General features: G+C 41.3%; 1 protein-coding gene and 1 long non-coding RNA gene across 2 annotated transcripts in view; both read left to right on the top strand.

The window, feature by feature from the left end:
- LOC310852576 overlaps positions 1 to 116 on the top strand; it is a 33,423-nt gene extending 33,307 nt beyond the window's left edge. The window contains exon 3 of the long non-coding RNA XR_014568282.1: positions 75 to 116. This is a non-coding gene — a long non-coding RNA (uncharacterized lncRNA). The remainder of the gene's footprint in view (positions 1 to 74) is intronic.
- WWC2 (WW and C2 domain containing 2) overlaps positions 1 to 22,602 on the top strand; it is a 111,895-nt gene that overhangs the window by 34,797 nt on the left and 54,496 nt on the right. Inside the window, exons 2-5 of the mRNA XM_083755417.1 lie at positions 6,024 to 6,133; positions 17,662 to 17,865; positions 19,375 to 19,451; positions 20,574 to 20,653. Coding sequence (XP_083611543.1) covers positions 6,024 to 6,133; positions 17,662 to 17,865; positions 19,375 to 19,451; positions 20,574 to 20,653 — 471 coding nt within the window. The remainder of the gene's footprint in view (positions 1 to 6,023; positions 6,134 to 17,661; positions 17,866 to 19,374; positions 19,452 to 20,573; positions 20,654 to 22,602) is intronic.

Genomic DNA, 22,602 nt, shown 5'->3' with positions numbered 1-22,602 from the left:
GTTTTCCATTTTAACAATCCAATAAAAACCACATTGAAAACATTCCAAATGATGACCATTTTTTTCCTTTGCAGTGTGGATTGAGCTTGAAAGAAAGATTCCAGTAGGGCTTAAAGGAGTGGTAGACTTAAAAGGAGTGGTAGACTCGGGTTCGTGTCTCCGCTCCTCCACATGCAGCTGCTGGGTGACCTTGGGCTAGTCACACTTCTTTGAAGTCTCTCAGCCCCACTCACCTCACAGAGTGTTTGTTGTGGGGGAGGAAGGGAAAGGAGAATGTTAGCCGCTTTGAGACTTCTTCAGGTAGTGATAAAGCGGGATATCAAATCCAAACTCCTCTTCTTCTTCCTTTCAGCAAGGATTGGCTTCATTATGAAGATTCAGCTGGACAAGTCCTGGTTGTCCAGGAACAACCTGGAGCTTGTTTTAAGGCTTGTTCCTTTGCAGCTGCATCTTTACCTCCGTATGACTTGGAGAAAGGGGTATTCAGAGCCAAATTTGGCTCATGATCTGGAGGTTACCCACGACTGGTTAAACTGAGATTAGCAAGCTCAAACCAGGTTGATATCATGGTATCAAATTATGGTTTGTTCTCACTCCACAGCTCCATGAAATGAGACATCACATAGAGCTGTGGTACCATCAGAACTAAAAGTAGCTCTTGGAGAAGTGGAGAAAGAAGGAGCACATGAGCTCAAGAGATACTATGTCTCTTGCTCATGATGGGAAATCAAGGTGCATTTCTAGACCTATAAAGTGGCCTTTTATTTAACAAGACACTGTAGCCACAATGATGAGGAACCCCATGCAGGTGAGGGCTTAGCAATTGAGGTGATGGCTATCTCCATCCCTTGTCCACCATAGTGCTCCACCAAGTTGAGAAGAATGGGATGGCAGTCTTTCAGCTCCACCCCTTCTTTGCCACCTGTGTTGATAGAATACAAGGAGGTTTTACAAGCCTGCTAAGAGGCTAGTATCCTCAATATCCGTATTGGAGATTGAGGAGGTAGTTCCATGGTAATGCAGAATAGTACTCTCTTAACTACTAATGTTGTACATATATTTGCAGGCTATGAACTTTTGTGGGCTTATTTACAAGGACGTTAAGTACATTGCTGAAACTGAGATGCAACTCCTTGAAATAAAAGCAACTCCCTGAAATAAAATCAGTTTAGTGGTCAGTATCTGGCGTTTGCATTCAGGTTTGTCCATGTTCAGTGCTTCAGAGTCACAAAGATGCTCTCTCTTAGAAAGCTGCCCTTCTGACTCTCTGGAACCCTAATGTTGCCCTTTTAACATGCATACTGAGTTTCATGCTCCTGCACTGGCACAGAAGTCAGTGCTCTGTTTCTGGGGTTTCTGAACATGGCCTTGACCCCTTTCTACTGTCTCTCTTGGTTGGAGCCAGAGGCAGAGTATCAACTCACTGGCTGCCCTATCCTAATCCGTGCCTCTCCCTTTGTGATTTATTGTTAGTGCTGGACTAACAGTAAGGCAGCTCTCTCTCTCTCTTCCTCCTTTTTTCCTGGAGTTCCTCTCATAAGGACTTTAAAGTGCGCTGTAAGCCAGCATGACTCTTCTTCCCTCTTTCTCTCTTTGCTTGCTCACAGGCTGAGGGCAAGAACTGCCTGGTGGAAACATCTGTATTTATACTGATTAGTATCACTAATCTGCTACTTTAAAAAGGCATGTCTATTCAACATACATTTCAGTGCTAATTATCACTGACTGTAATTGCTGCATCTCGTTGCCCCACCTTACAGTTTTCTCCTTTATATACCTGCCAACTGATGTTTCACTTCATGCATCTGACAAAGTGAGTCCACTAAAACGTAGGCCACAGTACATTTGTTAGTCTTTAAGGCATCACAAGGCTCTTGGTTGTTTATAGTGGGAAGGCTGAAATCCTGAACCTGTTTACCTGGGGCTCAGCCCATTAAATTCAATAGGTTTTTTCAAGAGACCTGTTGTATTGTATTGCCTGTGAATAGAGACAATAGTTTCCATTCCTGCTACAGGTGTTAATTAACTTTACATTGTCAATTTGATTGTTTTTTCACCTACTACTGCTGTTATAAAGGCCTACTGTGTTTATTTTGCACACACTCAAGCAGTAATTGAATTATCGCTGTCTGAACTACTTGCATTTCATTTCTCTTTGATCTCGCTGCTTACAACTCCTCTTACAACCATGTGAATGTTTATCTGCATCTGAGGATTACATCTGATGAAGTGAACTCTAGTCCACACAAGTTTATACCATAATAAAATTTGTTAATCTTTAGGGTATCACAAGACTTTTTGATATTATAGTTATTTTTGAAGCACTTACTTGCAGATGCTGCAAGTTTTAACCTTGGTTATGCAGCTATCCTAGATGGGACAGAGAATCCTCATTTTCTTTCATGAAGAAGCACATTGGTTGGACCATGGGTGACCCAACTGAATGAATTGGCAGAGGCAGTGGAGATTTGTGACACATTTGTGGCAAGCCTAACTATGGCACTTGGTTGGGCCAGCACTCCTGCCTGTTTTTCCAGCTTTGCACTGCTTGCTTCTGCTTCCCAGATCAGTAGACAAACAACACAAATGTATTGTGGTGGCCTGTAAATAGAACCATTAATTTTCAAGCATTGTAAAGAAATAACAGATATCTGCCCCAGAGAACTTGCAGTCTAAAAAACAGGAGCAAAGAAGGCGAGAGTGAGTTTACACATAGTCTGTGTAAACACTCCAATTTTGTCTACATTCAATGAGCTCCCATCGCTGGTTTGGGAAGTGGTGTACACACCACGTTAGCCACAATCCATATCTATCCTGTTGTTTCTTATGAAATATTGTGTTTTGTTGTGCTTTCCCCCAAACCAGCTACATGAAAAATTTAATGCTTAAATATTAACTGGAATTGCATAAAGACCACCTTCTAAAGGAGAAGGTTCAGCAGAGAGTAAACTGTTTAAAGTGCTAGTGAGAGAGGAAGACTTTTGATTTCCTCCCATCTTCGCACACTGGTTCATAACTACATCAACCTTTCTCTTTTTTCTGCTTCCCATCCCATCGTATTTTCATCTTAACTAAGCGACCCAACCCTATTTAGGTTTTTTTATTTGTTTGTTTATTTTATTGCCACTTAATCATCCCTGTCCCACAAGCTTGTAGTTCTTTTCCCACCCACTTTATTCTCAGAACAACCTTGTGAGATGGAGAGTTAGAAACTTGCCCAATATTACCCAGTGAGCCTCATGACTGAGTTGAAATTGCACTCAAGGCCTGCCAGCTTCTAGTCAAGCACTTTAATAGCTGCACCACTCTGGCTGGCCCTACCTTTTGCCTTTCTCCTGAGAGAAAATCAGGAGATTTTTATTTGTACCCTGTAAAGCTTTATGATATCCACCCTAAGTTAGGGAAAGCAGAAACAACATACTTAGTATTCTAAATGTGAGTTTGCTATAGATTCATATAATGATATTATGATACTTGCTGTTTCATTTTCAATTTATTTCCTGTGAATTCCCATCACTGAATTTTCCTTCTCACTTCCCCAGCACACAGAGCCAATGTCTTCAGCGATCTATTTGCTATCATACCACCCCCCCCCCAGGTTTTTTCTTGGGTAGTTACAGCCCATAGACCTGATCAGCATATCATGCTGTTGCATTTTACTGTATAAATTGCCTTTCAGTATTATTTTTATTAAGCCAGATTCTTGGCTTCCTCATCAGTCTTCTATATTCCTCTGAAGTTCCTAACTTTGGTCAGAAATTGAGTTCAAGGTTAGAGTGGTGAAAGGGCTTCACCCTTTTTGATATCCCTCAGACTTCAGTTTCTAGCGATATTATAGCCTCTTTGCTCACATCATAACAGTTCATGGCATTTGCTGATAGATCCTGCTCTAGCAAGAAGCAAGTTGTTTCTGTCCCAAGACATCTTTCTGCAATTATTTATTACCGGTAGATGTTTGGGTTAGGCAGAGCCGTAGCCGTAGACTGCTAGCAGGGTGCTTTGCCCTGGATGAAGCCACCAGAGAGGCGCCATTGACACTTCCAGCCTCTCTCCCTCCCTCCCTCCCTCCCTCTCTCTCTCTCTCTCTCTCTCTCTGTGTGTGTGTGTATGCAAATGTGCATGGGGTGAGTGCCAAACTGGGTCTTTGACTCGGGTGAAATAAAGCCTAGTTTCCCTCCTGGGTTAGGATACTGCAACAGAGTCTCTTAACAAGAATCCTTAACAAGGTTAATAAAAGGGCAATCAACCTTGTGTATGTATTATTTACGGTATGTATGCTACTATACTGCGGCCCATGTTTTGTTAGCCCCAAAATAGAAAAGGAGCGAGGTCCCAACCAAAGAAGAACGGCAACTTAAGTTGATAGAATTGGCACAACTTGCAGACTTAACATATCGAAGAAGAGAACAAGAAGAACATATGTTTAAAGAAGATTGGAAAACGTTTATTGAATATATGGGAAATAATTGTGTACAGCTGAAAACGCTGGCAGCATTAAGATAAATTCAGCAGTGTAAATAACTTTTGATGGATGGAATACTGATTGGTATAGTTTTCGTAAAATATGCAGGGATTTACGATATGTAAAATGAACCATGGAAAGAGAAGAAGGGAAGTCATTGATACCTTAAGGATGTAAAATGAGTATTTTAAATTGTAAGACAGAAATATATATATATATGAGAAAGATTGCAGGGTTGGGGACTTTCTACTGTATAGAAAAGGCAAGTAGGAGGCATGGAGAAAGTGGATGGAGAAAAGTTTTTCTCCCTCTCATGACACTTGAACCCATGGACATCTGGAGAAGCTGAATGTTGGAAGATTGATAAACAAAAGGACTTCTTCATGCAGTGCACAGTTAAACTGTGGAACTCAGTCTCACAGGAGGTAATGATGGCCATCAACCTAGACTGCTTTAAAAGAGGATTAGACACATTCATGGAGAAGGGTATTTATGGCTACTAGGCATGATGGCTATCCTCTGCCTCCACAGTAATGCTTCTTATTGTGAGTTACTGAATTCCAAAGGAGGGGAGAGAACGCTCTTGTGCCCAAATCCTGCTTGTGGGCTTTTTGTTTCATTTTTATTTATAAAATTTCTCTACTGCCCTTCATCTGAAGATCACGGGAGTTTACAATACAAGAACACAAATATACATAACATAGTAACAAAACCCCACCCTAGATTGTTTAATCGCCATATTTTTCACTCTATAAGGCGCACCTAGTTTTTGGAGGAGGAAAACAAGGGGGAAAAAATATTCTGAATCCCAGAAGCCAGAACAGCAAGTAGGATTGCTGCGCAGCGAAAGCAGCGATCCCTCTTCCTGTTCTGGCTTCTGGGATAGCTGCGCAGCCTCCATTCGCTCCATAAGACGCACACACATTTCCCCTTGCTTTTTAGGAGGGAAAAAGTGAGTCTTATAGAGCAAAAAATACGGTAACCAAAGACCTGGGAGATGAGGAATGTTTTTCCTGGCACTAAAGATATGTAACAAAAGCGCCGGGCGAGCCTTTCTAACAGGCATCCGGTTGGCCACTGGGAGAACAGAATGCGGGACTAGATGGACCATTGGCCTGATCCAGCAAGCTCTTACATTTTTAACCCTAAATTAGGCAAATCTTCAAATTTGTCTTCTGGGTTTATATGGGATGATGTCTGTCCAGTTTAATTCGTCTCTGCCCCATTGAGGAGGGGCTCCGATTTTTAGAGCAAAGACAGCACATTGTAGCTCTGGAAGATGGGTGTTCCAGAATGGCATCCTGTTTGGCCTTGAAAAAAGGCATATATTGTAGATTTCCTTGATTCTGTTTAGACATCTCAGACATTGGTTTTTTAGCCTCTTACCCTTGTCAGTTCATCCTAAACAAGCCTTTCTCTCTTCCTCGTTTGAAAGTGGAGATATTGAACAGTATAGTGCCTGAAGTGACACTTCTGAATTACTTTGCCTAATTTTCTGCATGTGTATGTCTAGGAAAAATTCCATAATCTTAATTCAATTACTTTCTGGTTTTGTTTTTAGGTTAACAAAGCCATTATCCTTTGCAGACTGTGTTGGAGATGAGCTACCATGGGGATGGGAAGCTGCATACGATCCTCAGATTGGTGTCTACTATATCGACCACATAAACCGTAAGTGTTTTCTCTAAGTGCTTTATTGATTATATAAGAAGGCTTAGCCAGATTAGACTCTGTTGTTAGACTCTTAACAAGAACTTGAAGAGGAGAGATTTCTTATGAGACAGTCAAAACTCCCCATAGCAATTCTTTTAGTGCTTTTCCTAAGAAAATAAATGAATGTCTACCGCTGCTACTCCCCCCACCCACTTCCTTCCTTCCTTTAAAAAACCTGCTCTTATATCCTTCTGTCTGTCAAGGACACTTAAAACTGAGGTTCTCAAAATGGAGATCAGAACTGCACAGGATTGACTGTTAACCTTAAAACCTCTGTGCCACTAATTAAAACATTCTGTTTTTCTGTTTATACAAACATAAGGAATAGCTCCCCATCTTTGCCAAAACTTAACATTCTAATTGGTCTCTCTGTATGCCAGAAACACAAAATCCAGAAGATGCTGGAACAATATTCAGTAAATATATTCATAGGAAACTGCATTAAATCTAAATATAACCATATATTCATAATTGCTTTTGTGCTGTGGTTTTCAAACCGAGGGATCCTCAAAGTGAAGGTGAGTCATGGCAGGCAGGCTTCCATGAAAGCCAGCTTGCTCACAGATGTCAATCTCTCCCTGCATTGTGCAACCACAGGGGAATGCTGGGTGTTTTTTGGGATGCGTTCTCATTAGGCTCAGTAGACCTGACTAGCGCCCCATGTAAGCTGTATGTCTGCCCCAGAACTTGCCCCAGAATTCTTTGCCATAGGTAGAAGTTTCTCAGTTGATAAGTTAATGTCCCTCATCCAGACATTAGAGACTGCATTTTGCTACAGTGGTACCTCTAGTTATGAACTTAATTCGTTCCAGAGGTCTGTTCTTAACCTGAAACTGAGCTTAATTAGAGGCGTGCTTTCGCTAATGGGACCTCTTGCTGCCTCTGCACTGCCAGCACACGATTTCCGTTCTCATCCTAGGGCAAAGTTCTCAACTTGAGGTAACTCTTCCAGGTTAGTGGAGTTTGTAACCTGAAGTGTTTGTAACCTGAGGTGTTTGTAACTCGAGGTACCACTGTACTTCTGACAGTATGGGTGATGTAAAATCCTCAGAAGTAGCTGATCTATTGACACATAAATGGTCCCAAAATTATTAGTTGGGAGTTGCATGTGGGCTGCACAGAGTGACGTTCCATTGCACAAGCCGAAGTTCACAAGCATAGCATTGGATGCAACCCAGTGTAATTGCTTACTACTTTTCATTTAAGAATTTCTGTCATCTGTGCTGCTGAGATGTTGCTCGTTAAAAAGTAGTGAAGAGATTAATCTTCTTGGAACTGTCTGAGCTTTGTGGTGCTTGAGATTTTAAAAATTGTTTTTAATAACAATAAAACCAATTTTGGAAGAGTAGACATAGCACTAAAAGGAAAGGAAAAGCCTGAGTACTTCATGAACTACAAAGTAACATCCTTCATGTTTGTATACCATAACTTGTGAAAGAGCCTGTACATGTATGCTCATAGGGTTTCCCCATGTTATGATGATCATCCCTATTCTCCACCCATATGCACATTTACTCGAAACCAATGTAGTGTGTATAGCCTTGCAGTGACATTTTATCACTAAGCATCAGAAATAGTAGGGTCTTGCTAACGAATACTCAAAATAAAACCAGGCTCCAAGGGACTGCAGCAATTCTTGTCTCTTTAAAATAGAGCACCAGCAAAAAAAGGGGTTATCACTTGAGTAAGAAACGATTAAAACATTTATATTTTAATTGACCCTGATAAATATTAAAAGGTGGCTTACTGAAGTCATAAAGGTCCATCTAAAGAGCATTCTGTGAAGAAAGGAGAGCCATGGACAAGCTATTGATTATTATTATCCTAGATTATAGCCGGACATGGCTTGTCTGAGAAATAAGATTAAAACTGCATTAAAATCAGAGGCCATAAAGTACTATGTTTTGTAGTTTGCTAAAAATCTTTACAGGGCTTAGATCCATACTTGAGCTGTCAAGGATGAAGAAACAAACAAGATACAAACTATGCCTATAGCAAACCTGAGACAGCCTATTTGGAATTTGTTTACACGGCGGGTTCTTACTGGGCATGCTGCACTGGAATGCAACAAAATACGCATATTTGTAATGAACTGCCTCTTCTCCTGCTATGGGCTTTAAAATGTGTGTAGGGGTGAGGTTTTGTAAATGTGTTTTATGGAAGGTGGTGGAATGGGTGTACTTTTGTTTTGCTGAACTGGTTTTACCTCATTGTTTGAGACTGAGGTTTCAGGTACTTAATGCTCTCTTAGTGGTATATTAATCCATGTTGACGGAGCAATTTTGGTGAAACTTTTCTGGAGCGCAGTAGACATCAGGTATGTGGGGTATTGGAGTGGGTGTTCTGAAGAGAGCATTCTTTGTTTGAGTTACTGGATGGTAAACTGCCTGTGATAAGGGTCAGAGGCAGGTCATTTGTCTTACATGCTAAAGTTGAGATTATAGCTTTAATTCTCCTGCCTGGAATGCAACGGTCTGATAATTGCTAACTGCAGCACACAGGAGTTTACCAAAAGTTTCATTAACTTTTAGCTGTAGAAATGGCAGTTTGGGGAGGCATTTGTATACGTTATCAGTTGTGCAGAAATGTAGATGATGTATTAACAGCTGCACCGCTTGCGTTACTCTTAGTCTTTGTACTGTGGAAGCAACATATCTCCCTTTTTTCAGACCATGAGCATTTTGCTTTTTAAAAGAAATGGATGCCAAACTATGCTGGCTATTATTGCAGGTAGGAGGATAATGTTGCATCCCAAGCCTTTTCATGTAGCCTGAATTCTTTTGAAACAGCTGGCATGGTGTAGTGGCTAAGACTGAGAGCTGTCAACCATGGTGTTCCTGGTTCTAGGATTGTCCTTTCCAAGAATTCATGAGGAGGCCGTAGTTAAGGCACTGCTTTCTCAGCCTCTATTCTCTTCAGAAAGATGAGGATGATAATAGTCACTTACCTTACATGGTGGTGGATTATAGGATGAATGTTCAAATATGCCAACCAAAGCCCCACATAAATGTTAAGTATTATTGTTGAAACCGTAAGAATCCCAAGCAGTGATTTCCACCCCTTAGCCGTTCTGAAGAATTGACTTTCAGTATGTGATGACTGTTGGGCTTGATTTACTACCTCCTTTTTTTCATTTTGGTATGTTTTCAGTGTTGCAGTTCAATAAATCAAAGTTGCATATCAGCAGCGCTGCTTGGATAAGTTCCCAATTTGTATTGTAGGCTCAGGATCAGAAAGCAAAAACAGTTAAGAAGAATCCCTTGTTTAGTTTAGTCTTTAGCTTGCTCAAAATATATTTAAGTTCACCTAACTCATGTATGCAATTTTCTTTTTGAAAAGGTACCTCAGGGCTTTTCACACAATTTCAGAATTACAACACTGGTACAAAATAAGGGCAACATGTCTACCAATAGTAGCTTTATGTAGGCTATTGACAGAGAAATGGTGGGTGTATGTGTGAGGTAAATATATATATTCAGAAACTTGTGAGAGAGGTGGCACAGTCACTGTCACAACCCACTATTGATTAGTTATTGTTTGTGCACAACTTCTGGTTCTACAGTTGAGTTACTATATACAAGAGAGGCTTTGGTAAGCTGTTTGCACAGTCAGAACTTACGTGGCCTGTTCTAGCCAGGCAAGGAGATTGTACTGAAAAAATAAGGCGCAAGGAAATGCAAGAATAAGGAAGGGCTACCTCCTGGAGTTGTTGCTCTGTTCCATCAGCGCTTAGCAGCCAGAGACTCAGGGCTTTCCCCCCGCCCCAACCAGAACTCGCCAAAACTCAGTTCCAGCACCTCTTTTTCTGGAAATATAGCACTGCAGAGACTGGTGGTGGTTTTTTGTTGTTGTTTTTAAAGTGGACCCATAGCTTCACATCTTTCTGGAGCTTCTCACAGCCAGTATCCAGAGCACCTATGGGGTTTGTGTTTCCCTTCTAAGTAGTCCAGTTGGTTGGTAGGTCTGAGGCTGTTAGTTGGGGATTGAGTCACCATACCAAAACTTCTGCCCAGGCAGAATTGCCACTAGTTCTGGAGTCCCGGAGAGAATGATGGGCAAGCCCAGGTCTGGAATCAAGGTCCCAATAAGGGACAATGGGGTCCCTCATATTGGAGGCCCATAGTGGAAGACTATTATTATAGGGAAGTGCCTCCAGCTGAGCTTCATGAAGCATGGAGTCCCCAGGTCTCCATTTGTGCTAGAGGGCTCTCTGGGACCATGTTTCTCCTCCTCTGCACAGGAGATCTCATTGGGGCTCAGTTCTGAGTCTGGATTCTGATGCTTAGGCAGGAGAAGAGAAAACAGAATCTAATGCTATATTCATACACACACAAAAACGAGTTGGACCAAACCTCAAGACGTATCTAAGCAAACAAGTACTGTTGCCCATATAACATCTGTACAGTTTTCCCCTCAAAAGACTAACACTAGGTTGGATTGCTGAAAGAACAGGTAATCCTCTTTTTTCTGCACAGGACAGGTACAATCACAACTAGAAAAAACACAGCATTATTCTCAAATGTCTTGGGAAAAGACACCTTCTTATAACAGCTTGACTTGTAAGTTGCTAGAAATCCTCTCCACTTCTCACAAGCCACAGTGTTGGAATTAATGTTTAACCAAGTCAAAATATTTTGCAGGAGCCTGAAGCTGCTAACCGATGTAAGCATCTCACCCATCATGATCTGAAAAGAGTTGTGTAATACGATGTATCATTTGTGGCCATTTCAGCAACATGTTCACATGTTTTATCCACCCTCACCCCCCGTGTTGCTACTTTTATGTTTCTGGCAGGATTTCCCTCCTGTGCCAAATGCATGGAGGCAGATGATGGATTTAAATAGCGCACACGCGCACACACACACACACACACCCCTCGGCTTGAGATCTCAGCATATAAATGGTTATTTTTCTAAAACATCTACTAACTTCAAATGAAAATGCCGATGTCTGATGACTCTCACTATGATGCAGACTTCATAACCCTTCATCACAATATGGCAATTTGTATGTTTGTGTCCATTGTTGTTTTTTTGTAAAGCGTTTGTGTCCATTGTTGTTGTTGACGATTTCCTGCTGCTTATGAATGGTTCCCTTGTAAGGTTCTCAAAGGTTATAGACCGAACAAATGTCTTGTGTCTTGCTCTGAATCAACGGCACAGACTGTTCTTTAGTACCTGGAGACATAGGTGAAGTATACTGGCAATGAGAGGATTATTTGCTCTTGGGCGCTTTTCTGTACAAGTCCTGGCAGGATTGGGATTGGAGATCCCAGTAAGGAGCACTGGAACAGGAAGTGTTTGCCTAGAAGCATTTATGTCAGGTAATGCCCGTTCCCACCAACTTGTGAGTGCCAGAAGAGGCGTTGGGATGGATCCTTAGCCGACATGGCCAGGAGGTGCTCCCCACTGCTGTGTTGTCATGTATCCCCCTAAGGGAGGTTACGGGGTGCTGCATGTCCAGCTACTCAGCTCAGGGGTTGACCATTGCACCCCTGTCATGGTGATCTTGGTGGGTCGCCCAGATGTGATGCGTGTTGCAGGGTGACCCTTTACCTTGGTCAACTCTGTTTAATCATCAACCTGCACACGGGCTTGTTGATTTCAGGATACATACCCAATGCCTACATCAAACCATCTGACATCCACAATGAATGAAAGTTATGGACTTATTTCCTTCCAACACTCTTGTCCTGTGCCTTTTGTTGTATGTCCTTTGCACAGCAATGGGGAATCAATGCACTGCCTGAGATGGAAGGGAAGATGCAGTCATGGTGAAGTCAAGAAGGATAATACTATTACTTTCCCTTCTACTTTCTGAAGCTTTAAGAAGCACCAGTGTGCTTACCAGCTAGCTTCTGATTGAAGTTTTGGCAGATTGCCTCTTAGTTTCAGGGTTTGACATATGGACCTTGGTTAATTTAATGCTTTAGTATGGAAATGTCTGAGCTCCAAAAGTGACCTGCTTTCTCTCAGCTTCTTCCGTGTTGTCATTCAGCTGTGGGTTAATGACTCCTTTATATAGGGTGCAGATACCCTCGCCCCATTGGGATCAATCAGTTTGTGGAAAGGACACCTGTATACACCTAGCTTTCAAGAGATGCCACCTTCACCACCCAGCTAACCAGTAGAGCAGAAATGACATATCTGCAGGAATTCAGTGGCTTCGTGAAGTCTTGACCCCCCATGGTAACGTTTTTAGTTAAGTTACCTTCCATGGATCTCATCTAGCAACGCCAACACTAGAATACAGTAGGAAGCTTGATAAATTTAGAAATTCTAGTTTTGCATCCTATTGTTGGTAAAGAAGGTAAGTAACAGATTGTTAGCCAGTTTCATGAGTGGGTGTTAAATTATGTTGACCTAGTCTTCGCAGTGTGAATTGTGCACTAATGACTTGCAGTCAAAAAGCATGTTATAGAAAAGATGCATGGCCCCAATTTTTAGGGTTGATGGAAGCATGCCATACTTTATGAAGTGTTGATTAGGTGGCTAATCACGCTAGCAATTAATGAATTAAATCTACGTTGATTGGACTGTGGTTCAGTCCCCCTTTTTGCTTTTTAGGTTTTGTTTTACGTTTAACATTTCAATTGTATGATGGTAATACACTTTCTCTTTAAGTAGGGAGAAACATAAGTAAAGCTTCTTCAGTAGATGTTTTGAAAGGAAACCTATGAAAAATAAAAGTACCTGGTGTTTTACGGACTATTTAATTTTACATTAAATGTATGGCAGTTGGGTTTGATTTCATTTTTCATAAAGAACAGCTTCAAACTGGGGGCGGGGGGCGGACCTGGGTTGTGTTAGCACTAAAATACTGTTTTGTTCAAACACAACATGCTCTTTCTGCAAATCTGCACACTCTGCCTTGGGAGTAAGCCCCATTAATTACAATGTCCCTTCTGTAGGATTCTGCTCTGTCCCGTTAACCCTTTCTTTTTCCAAATAGCATTGCCTTTACAGTGGAACCTCTACTCAAGACCACAATCTGTTCCGGAGGCCCGTCCTTATGGCGAAATGGGTCGCTGGTAAAAGTGCCATTGTGCGTAGGCGCATTCAGCGGCAGCCCGCTTCTGTGCATGTGCAGACGGCGGCAGCTGCTTCTCCATATGCGCGAATCACGGCAAACCCGGTGTTTACTTCTGGGTTTGCCACGGTCGTGACTTGGAACGGGCCTAAGTAGAGCGGGACGTAAGTAGAGGTTCTACTGTAGCTTGATTTGTTTTCCCTCCCTAAGTTATAGCTGGGGTAGGGGGATCAGGATTGGGACTTCAGCAAAGAGGGAGGGGATATTTAATGCTTTCCCCTCCCGCCATGGTTCTGATGACCATCCCTTTCCCAACATTTGGGGCTGTTGAAAAGGGACTGTCCACCTGGCTACAGAATGTCATTTTGGATTTCACAGGTCTGGTAGCAGAGTTGCTTTTCCATTTGCAGCTTGAAGCTGAACAGTGACAGTTGGGTGCTTTTAAATTTCTCATTTCTTCAAGCATCCCAAGGATTTAAACATGTGATTCAGTGTATTTCAGTTTCTTTTCTGATAGTCTCAGGAAATGTAAGGCAGAGGACCTAATTTTCCAACAAAGTCATACCGACAAAAGGTACATATGACAATGTGTGACAACAGAGGTACAGTCTCTTATATTACAGTGTTGTGCTTGTCTCGAGAAAGATGGGAAACTGTGTTGTCTACAAGCTATTTAGTCAGAGGAAGAGAAAACTCTGGTCCCTCACTGCTTTCTTTAAGTGCATAAAATTTTTATTTGAGCCAGCAGCTTAGAAGAGCAAATGGGTCCAAAGATTTGAGTTCTTTTTTCCTCCCTCAGCACAAGAAATTGACAGCCTAGCCTGAAATTACTTGCTGTTCTCCACTATGGAAGAACAAGAATACAAATGTTCATGATCCGCAGAAACACCATATGCCTTACACAAAAGGACAGTTAACTCAAAGAATAGAGATCAATTCCATGGTATGACATTTCAATCAAGCCTGACAGAGTCAAGAGAAATGCTCTTTTGTTATGGAATTACAATTGCACTGAAATTTATACAGGTAGATTGCAGCGCAGACCAGAACTTCATATCTGCATGCAGAATGCTCTCTGAGTAAATATGTTTTTATTGGGAATAAATGGTGTTTATGAATCGAATTTATGGGCTCATATTTAACTGGTGCTCTGAAAATTATTTTTACGGCAAAATATGCTATTTTGCTGTCATCATTTGTCCCAGTATGTTCCAAGTAACAGCAGTTCTGAAACAGCATAGGCGTACTGCTCTCTTCTGCTCTGCTACCAAAGGGAAGCTTGAATTATGTCTGACTTATTAAAATTGCTCTTATTTGAGGGAAGCAAGGTTGCAGCAAATATTCTGCAGATGCTTGCTGTGTGGTGTATCCAGCTTTGGCTTTGCTACCTTGAAGGGGAAGGGTAACCTTTTTCTTTAATGCGAGCAGGACTGACTTTTGTCCCGCTGCTTCGTGGATGTAAAAGTACACTGCCCTGCTGTTAAGAATAGATGGCCTGTGAAACCCCCAGTAGGCTGAAATTCACCCACGTAGCCTTAATTTATATACCCGTTTGCCACTTGTCAGACAGTGAACCTTTTCATGCTATTTCTTGTAACAGCCATAGAGTGGAAGCCATCTTTAGAAAACTTAGGGTTTGGAAATCATTATTCGAAAGGATCTTAATTTTTCCTATACCTGGAACGTTTCAGAAACAATATCACCAGCTTTTCAGGACTGAGACGATCACAACTGATTTTGTTTTCATATTCAGAAACAAAAATTGTGGCCACATGAGGTTTCATAAAGGCGAAAATAAATAAAATTGCTTGATTTGTGAGACTGTAAGTGCTAAAAAACGCACACCCTGCATTGAAACAGCTTTGTCCTTGTCCTACAGTCACAAGGACAGCATTGCTGTGGGCCACATTTTAGGACTCTGCAGGCTACTCCTTTAGTTTGGGCCACACATTGAGCAATCCTGACTTAAACCTACTGAGCAATTACCTGAAATGTGTTCGCAGATATGGCTTTTCTCTCTTGTGAGATTATTTTCCATTACGACTAGTGCTGCTCTCTTAAAGTACAACCGCAATCATTACATTCATCCCCCAAAGCCCAACAGAACTGCCTTTATCCTGTTTGATTGTAGAATCATTATGAAATCCCATTTGATGCTTTGGGTTTGCTTTCATGATCACTTCCCCTTAACCACCCCAATAATTGTTATTTTTGCATAGGTTAGTGTGTATGCCAAAAAAAAGGGGCACACACAAAAGCAGTAGGAAAAAAGGCTCTCTCTGTCTCAACTAGAATTTATCCAGAGTTTTTTCTGCCTCATGATGCCCAAGGGAAAGACTTGCTCCTGGCTCCTGGCTCTGAGATTTAAGGATGTATGCTGGTGCCCATAGGGATGATCTCCCCCTTTCTCTGTGAAAGGAGAAAAAAAGATGCATTTTGAAGACAAGGGCAATGGAGGGAACATCTCCTGTGCTCTGTCTTTGCTTGGGAAACACCTCTTTATTTCTGCTTGCCTTGACTGCATGTGGCTTTTGCCAGCTTCTCTGCTTTATATAAAAATTATTTGTATGGGGTGTTAGGGGAGGGGTCGTGCCTCTGGTGGGAGACACATTGTGCTCCTTCTGGGATAGTTTGTCCCCACCCTGCACTGAGCTTTCACCTGTGGCTCCTAAAAGCTGTCAGCATGTGACAATGGCCACACCCCAGTGAATAGCTTTGACAACCCAGCTAAACCAGGTGATGGTATACAATGGATCTCAAACCCTCAATGAATTAGGGACTTTCCCTGCATGTGAAGACAGGCTGCACTGGATTGAGTGGATGAGACAAGTAGTGGGTCAAATGGTCAAGAAGTCAATTTCTGCGTTTGCTGTAGAGGAAAGTGAGGGGCAGATGGGGCTCATCAACCTGGGGAGGTAGCCCATCAGAAGGAAAACTCTGATCCTAAACCTCCATTGCCTTGCGAGATATCTTTGGGAGAAGAAAAGGCAAAGGAGTAAACCCTACACAAACCCAGAGTGGAATCCCTAAGATGGTTGGATGGTGCCTTGTAGGACTTCTTTCAGCAACTCCTGCAGCCAGGTTGGTGCCAAATGTACTGCTCTGGTTTCCTTTGGAGCAGATCGGCGAGGCTGAGAGGGAGGTCGTCGCCTGAGCAGCCCAGGACCTCCATACACACAGTCCAGGCTTGCACCCCAGGGAGGTCACTTTGATGCTGCTAACAACAGCAGTTTGGCTTCATCCCTGGAGGCTCACATCACTGTCCCTTGAGACCAACAAAATTATTTGGATGGGGAGAAGCATCCTATTAAGCGTATGAGAAATCAGCAGTATATAAAGTTGGCACCTCTTATTTTCCTTCCATATGCTTGTGTAAAAACAAATACTATCTATCTCTAGTCTTGTTTTGAGTATATTTGGCAAAACTTTCCATACAAATGTACCTACATAAACTGTATTTGTGTTTAAGGGGGCGCATGGGAATCATTCTGATTCCTTTTTCTTTTTTTAAAAAAAGAGCTACTTCCTCATTTACTTGCCTCTTGAATTCACATCAAAGTGTAGCAGTAGGAAGATTAAATGTGTAGGACTATTGAGCATTATTGGCAATTGATACCACTAGGGACCTTCCTCTGCTGCAGCAGAAGCTAACCAAACATATGTTTAAAGTCTATTGTGGTGCATTGGAGTTACTGTTTGCACTGGATAATTTAAGTAGGCAAAAGTAGAGAAAGTGTCTTCGAGAAGTATATGTAACTAACGTTAGAGCTAGGAGAAGCACTTGAACCTAAATCAGTATCTTGGATTAATGTTTTCCTAGAGAGCTTTGAAGATATAAAGTACTGTTTAAGAGTTATACACTATAGCATCTTTCATCAACATAAATTGAACTCATTGACCTGAGATTTTCTTAAAACCTGAATCTTTCTCTGAAATGCCTTAAAGGTTTTAAACATTCTTTTCTGCCTTTTATATAGGAGAACAGCAGGCAGAAAGTAGTAAAGAACATAGAGCATAACATACATGTTGCATGTAAAAATTGCTTTTTCTCTTAAACTTCTTCAGTCCTAAGATACTTTGGAAGTAATCTCAGTTCTTAACATGTTTTATACCTAAATATCCGTGGGACAAAAATGTTATTGGATCCAACAGTTGTATTCAGTGTTAGTCCTTCTCAGAGTAGAGCTATCAGAATTAACTGACTTTCATTATTTTTTTTGGGTCTACTCTGACCCATTGTATTGCTTGAGTATGTATGTCTTGCTTGGGTCTGGTGAAAAATGGGTAGATAATGCAGAGGTTCAAAATGTGATTCAGTAAAGATGTCACTTAAAACTTGCAAGGTAATAGAACAAAGCTTTTTAAACAAGTCCTTTGGACGTCACTAATTTGAATGTGGCTAAGATTGACCGGTTTTATTTTACTAAATAAAAGCTTTTACAACTGCATTTCTCCAGAAACCACACAGATAGAAGATCCAAGAAAACAATGGAGGCAAGAACAAGAGAAAATGCTGAAAGATTATCTTACAGTAGCACAAGATGCACTCAGCACTCAGAAAGAACTGTACCATGTGAAAGAACAGAGACTAGCACTTGCTTTGGATGAATATGTGAGGCTGAATGATGCTTACAAGGAGAAATCAAGTTCTCATACAAGCTGTACGTATCTTAGAAATACGGTATTTGTATATTTTTATTCATTCATTTGTTGCTGTAATAGTAGTAGTAGTAAATTTGTACCCCACCCATCTGACTGGGTTGCCCCAGCCACTCTGGGTGGCTTCCTGCATATATGAAAACACAGTAAAACATTAAACTTTAAAAAGCTTCCCTGTACAGGGCTGCCTTCAGCTGTCTTCTAAAAGTTCCTTGACATCTGATGGGAGGGCATTCCACAGGGCCACTACCGAGAAGGCCCTCTGCCTGGTTCCCTGTAGCTTTATTTCTCGCAGTGTGGAAACCACCAGAAGGCCCTTTGTGCTGTATCTCAGTGTCCATGCTTCTTCAGGTATACAGGGCTAAGATCATTTCGGGCTTTAAAGATCAGCACCAGCACTTTGAATTGTGCGCGGAAATGTACTGGGAGCCAATGTAGGTCTTTCAGGATCCGTGTTATATGGTCTTGGCAGTTGCTCCCACTCACCAGTCTAGCTGCCACATTCAGGATTAGTTGTAGTTTCTGAGTCACCTTCAAAGGTAACCCCACATAGAGCACATTGCAGTAGTCCAAGCAGGAGATAACCAGCACATGCACCACTCTGGTGAGACAGTACGCAGACAGGTAGGGTCTCAGCTGTGTACCAAATGGAGCTGGTAGACAGCTGCCCTGGACACAGAATTAACTTGTGACTCCATGGACAGCTTTGAGTCCAAAATGACTCCCAGGTTGGGTAGTTGTTCCTTCAGGGGCTCAGTTACCCCATTCAAGACTAGAGAGTTCCCCACACCTGCCCGTCCTCTGTCCCACAGAAACAATACTTCTGTCTTGTTGGGATTCAGCCACAATCTGTTAGCTGCCATCCATCCTCCAACCACCTCCAGACTAGTGATGGATGAAACTGTCAGTTTTGATTCCTCTCCGTTCCCAGCCATTTTCACATCAGTTTGCTATATATATAAAAAGTCACTACAAAAATTATATGCATGTGTACATTTTCGTGCACTTTTCTCCTAGCATACATATTTTTGAATTAAATTCTGCTTGATGTGCAATTTGCAAGCAATTTCCCCTAATGTGGTACATTTTTTTACACATATTTTGAGTGGCGAACTACATTGCAAGATTCAGACAGGTGCAAATTCTGAAGGATAGTTCTGTTTTATTTTGCATCCTGGTTCTGGAAGTGCAAATTAGGTAGTTTCCTGTTAAAATGCAAAGTGAATGAATTTTTCCTCCATCCCCATTATGGGTGTGTCAAAATGAATTTTAATCTTGGGCCAGTTTTAAACCCCCCCCAAAAAAGCCAGTTGCTTGTTCATTTGTGTAACTTTCACTCGTATATCATCTTCTAATAATTTTATGGTTGATAGAAAGAAAGTGTATTTGAATATTTGTTGTTCTCGTGCTGTAGCTTTGGCTGTAATGCAACAATGTGATGCAATTAAACAATGAGCCATTTCTCAGCTGGTTAAATATATTTTCCATTTTCTTTAAATTTTCCTAATAAGTATTTTCAAGCTCCTCTTCCAGCACTAAGTATGACCCTGATATTCTGAAGGCGGAAATCTCCACTACAAGATTAAGGGTAAGAATGCTTAATTAGAGATCTATGGGGAAATGTGTGTCATCTGTGGTGTTCCTTGTTAGACATTTGCCGTCCAGGCACTGAAATCCCCACGTATCCAAATGAAATGTTTGCTGGGTTTTTTGTGGCATGCACATACGAACACATTTGGTGTGTGTGCGTGGACATTAGCAGTACTAATAATACGAATAGCACTTGGCAGTTCCAATAATATGAATTGTACTTGGTTTAGGGTATGTTGATGCTTGTTGGTGGTTTATAGAAGCGTGTTGTAGCAGAAAATAATGTTGTTTTTAAATGCAGTACATATTGTAGCATGTGTAGATTGACTTCCAGATGGGAACTTCTTGGTTTCTGAGTTAGTGTAGTGTAGACACACACACCAAAAAAAGTGGCCTTTGGGGATCCTCTCCCGCTTGCATGTTTACTCTCTGTTTCATTCTCTCTCTCCAAGCTCTGTCAGTAGGTGCTATGTCTCTTGAATGAGAACAGGTGGCATGCGCACACATCCAGTGACAAATTAACTTAAGCAAGTAAATGTTAAATTCAACTTTAATTACTATAATGAGGCTATCCAAATAAAGAGGTGTCTTAATCTGGCATGTCTCTTGCATTAGTTGCTTGTTCAGGAACATCAAGAGTAAGATAGAATTCCTTTGTGTTCAACAAATACTAACAAGGGCTTATTTATATGTGATAGGCAAGGCTGGTAGTGTTGAAACCAGCTATGCCTGCTAGCAGGGTATCTTGAACACTGACACACATGCTGCACTCTTTTTCAGAGCAGTTAGTCCTTTTGTGAGCAGTTTTTTTTCACACCATATTAGTAAGCATTAGCATATCCAAGAGTGGAAATTGCCTGTTACTCCTGTAGAAGCTAACGGATTTATATAGTGTGCCAAAACTAATAAGGGCTTACAAGTCTAGAGATAGGACACAACATTCCAGCATTACACACACAGACATGTGAGTCAACCCCCAGAGGTATTGTGTCATGTGGTTGTAATGTCCAGTCCCTCAACTAACCAAGAATGAATGCTTGGGGGGACACCAATTGCTGATCCCAACCATGTGTTCCATTGTCTTAAACGAATGGCTCACTAATTTGTTTTTGCATCTAAGGTTAAAAAGCTGAAGAGGGAACTCTTGCAGATGAAGCAAGAATTACTGTATAAGGAGCAAGGCTATGAAACATTGCAACAGTGAGTATGAAATGATTGAAATTGACTTAAATAATTCAGTCCGCTGGTTAGGACCAAATCAAATAGAATCATTGCATCCGTTTACTGAGAGAAGCTTTGGAATAAGAAAACAGCTGAGATAAATCTATTGCCTACCGGCAATGGGAAAACCTAGCCACTGTTTTAAAATGTTTTTGTTTTGAAAAATTAACTTCAAAAAAGTCAGGGGGGAGTGCAAAGCTGATTCAAGGCTTTAAAAAGCATCACTGAATGATTCCATCTGCCACTTGCGGGATGCAGAAGAGCAAAGAATCAGCTGGAAAAGAGAGAGAAGAGCAGCAGTGTTTCATTTTCCTGCTTCATCAGCCACTAAAGTGGGATTAGGCTTTTACTGCATCCTTACCTGTCATGGAGAAAGACATGCTGTAGTGAAGAGGTTGAAGCACAAGAAAGCTGCTGTAGGTTGAAATGCCGTAAGCTGGAAAGCTCTCAGGACCTTTTTCTTTTTACCTAGCTAATTTTTGCATTTCCAAATGCAAATTCTCCCCATGCTGTGTAAAGTGTTGATGGGCATAATACAAGTATCTACAGTGATACCTTGGTTCTCAAGCGTTATCCGTTCCGGAACTCCGTTTGACTTCCAAAACGTTCGAAAACCAAGGTGCGGCTTCCAATTGGCGCAGGTGCCCCAGAAACAATAGCTGACAACCGCATCGGACATTCAGCTTCTGAAAAACATTCGAAAACTGGAACACTTAACTTCCGGGTTTTGGGCATTTGGGAGCCAATTTGTTCGTCAACTAAGCCGTTCGAGAACCAAGGTACCACTGTACTTGAAGACCCACCGCTCCTCTGAAAAGGAAAAAGCAGCAGTCTAAATAGGCTGCGGGGCAAAATAAAATTAATAATGATTAATAGGTACTAAATTGATAGGAACATAAGAAGCTGCCTTATACTGAGTCCATCTAGCTCAATATTATGCATGCTGACTAGCAGTGGTTCTTCAGCATTCGAGATGGGAAACATTCCCAGTCCAACTTGAAAATGCCAGGGTTTGAAGCTGAACCCTTCTGCACGCAAAGCAGATGTTCTACCACTGAGCTATGGACCTTCTTCAAGGAACTTAGGGTTAGAATTTACAACACACCCTTAAATGTGTATACTTGGAATTCAGTTGAACCACTTTCTAGTAGGTATGTTTGGGATTGCAACCAATGAGGCAGAGAATTCCTAGTCTGTCTGTTGCTGAACTTTTGATTAAACTTTACAGCTGGCTGAGACTTTAGATATCTTTGTGATGTAGTTAAGGTGCTGGAAAGACATACCACATTTCACCCATATGTTGGAAGACTGTGAAGTCGAATAGAAATAAAGTTTGCACACAATTTACAGTAGTAATACTTCTAAATCGAAGTAAAAGTTGTTGGGAGGGAATGAAGAGGTACATATTTAACCATAATTTAGCTATCCCTTAAAGCATAGGGGGGTTTTTGCGGTCGGGGACCTATATCCAAAGCTTGGAAACTTCTGCTACTATCCCAAGATTAAAGTTTAGCCAAACATGCTGGTTTTATTACATTACTATAACAATGAAGTATTGTTTTAAAGCAACTTGCTTGCAAGCAATTTTGATAGGAATCTAAAACATGTTTGGGAAACTTTCAGCAGCATACCACAAGCAAACAATGGGCATTTGTTGGAAAAATTCAGATAGCCACTTTGGGAGGTCAGAATATCTTATGTGCTGGAGAACCATTTTATTCATTTTTGCCATGTATGTGATAATATGGCAGCTCCAGCTTAAAATGTGAGACACCACACTCCACAGCAGCAGACATTCAGCATGCAACAAAACCACTGTCAGTTTCACTTGTTTTGGGGTTTGTTTACCCTAGCTGTGTAAAGATAGTAAAATCAAACAAGATTAGGGACTATATGTTCACTATCCATGGCAGTTATGCATGTTTAAA

The sequence above is a fragment of the Podarcis gaigeae genome (assembly GCF_964106915.1).
Source record: "Podarcis gaigeae genome assembly, chromosome: 9".
Lineage (NCBI taxonomy): Eukaryota > Metazoa > Chordata > Lepidosauria > Squamata > Lacertidae > Podarcis > Podarcis gaigeae.
This window is presented reverse-complemented; position numbering and strand designations above follow the sequence as displayed.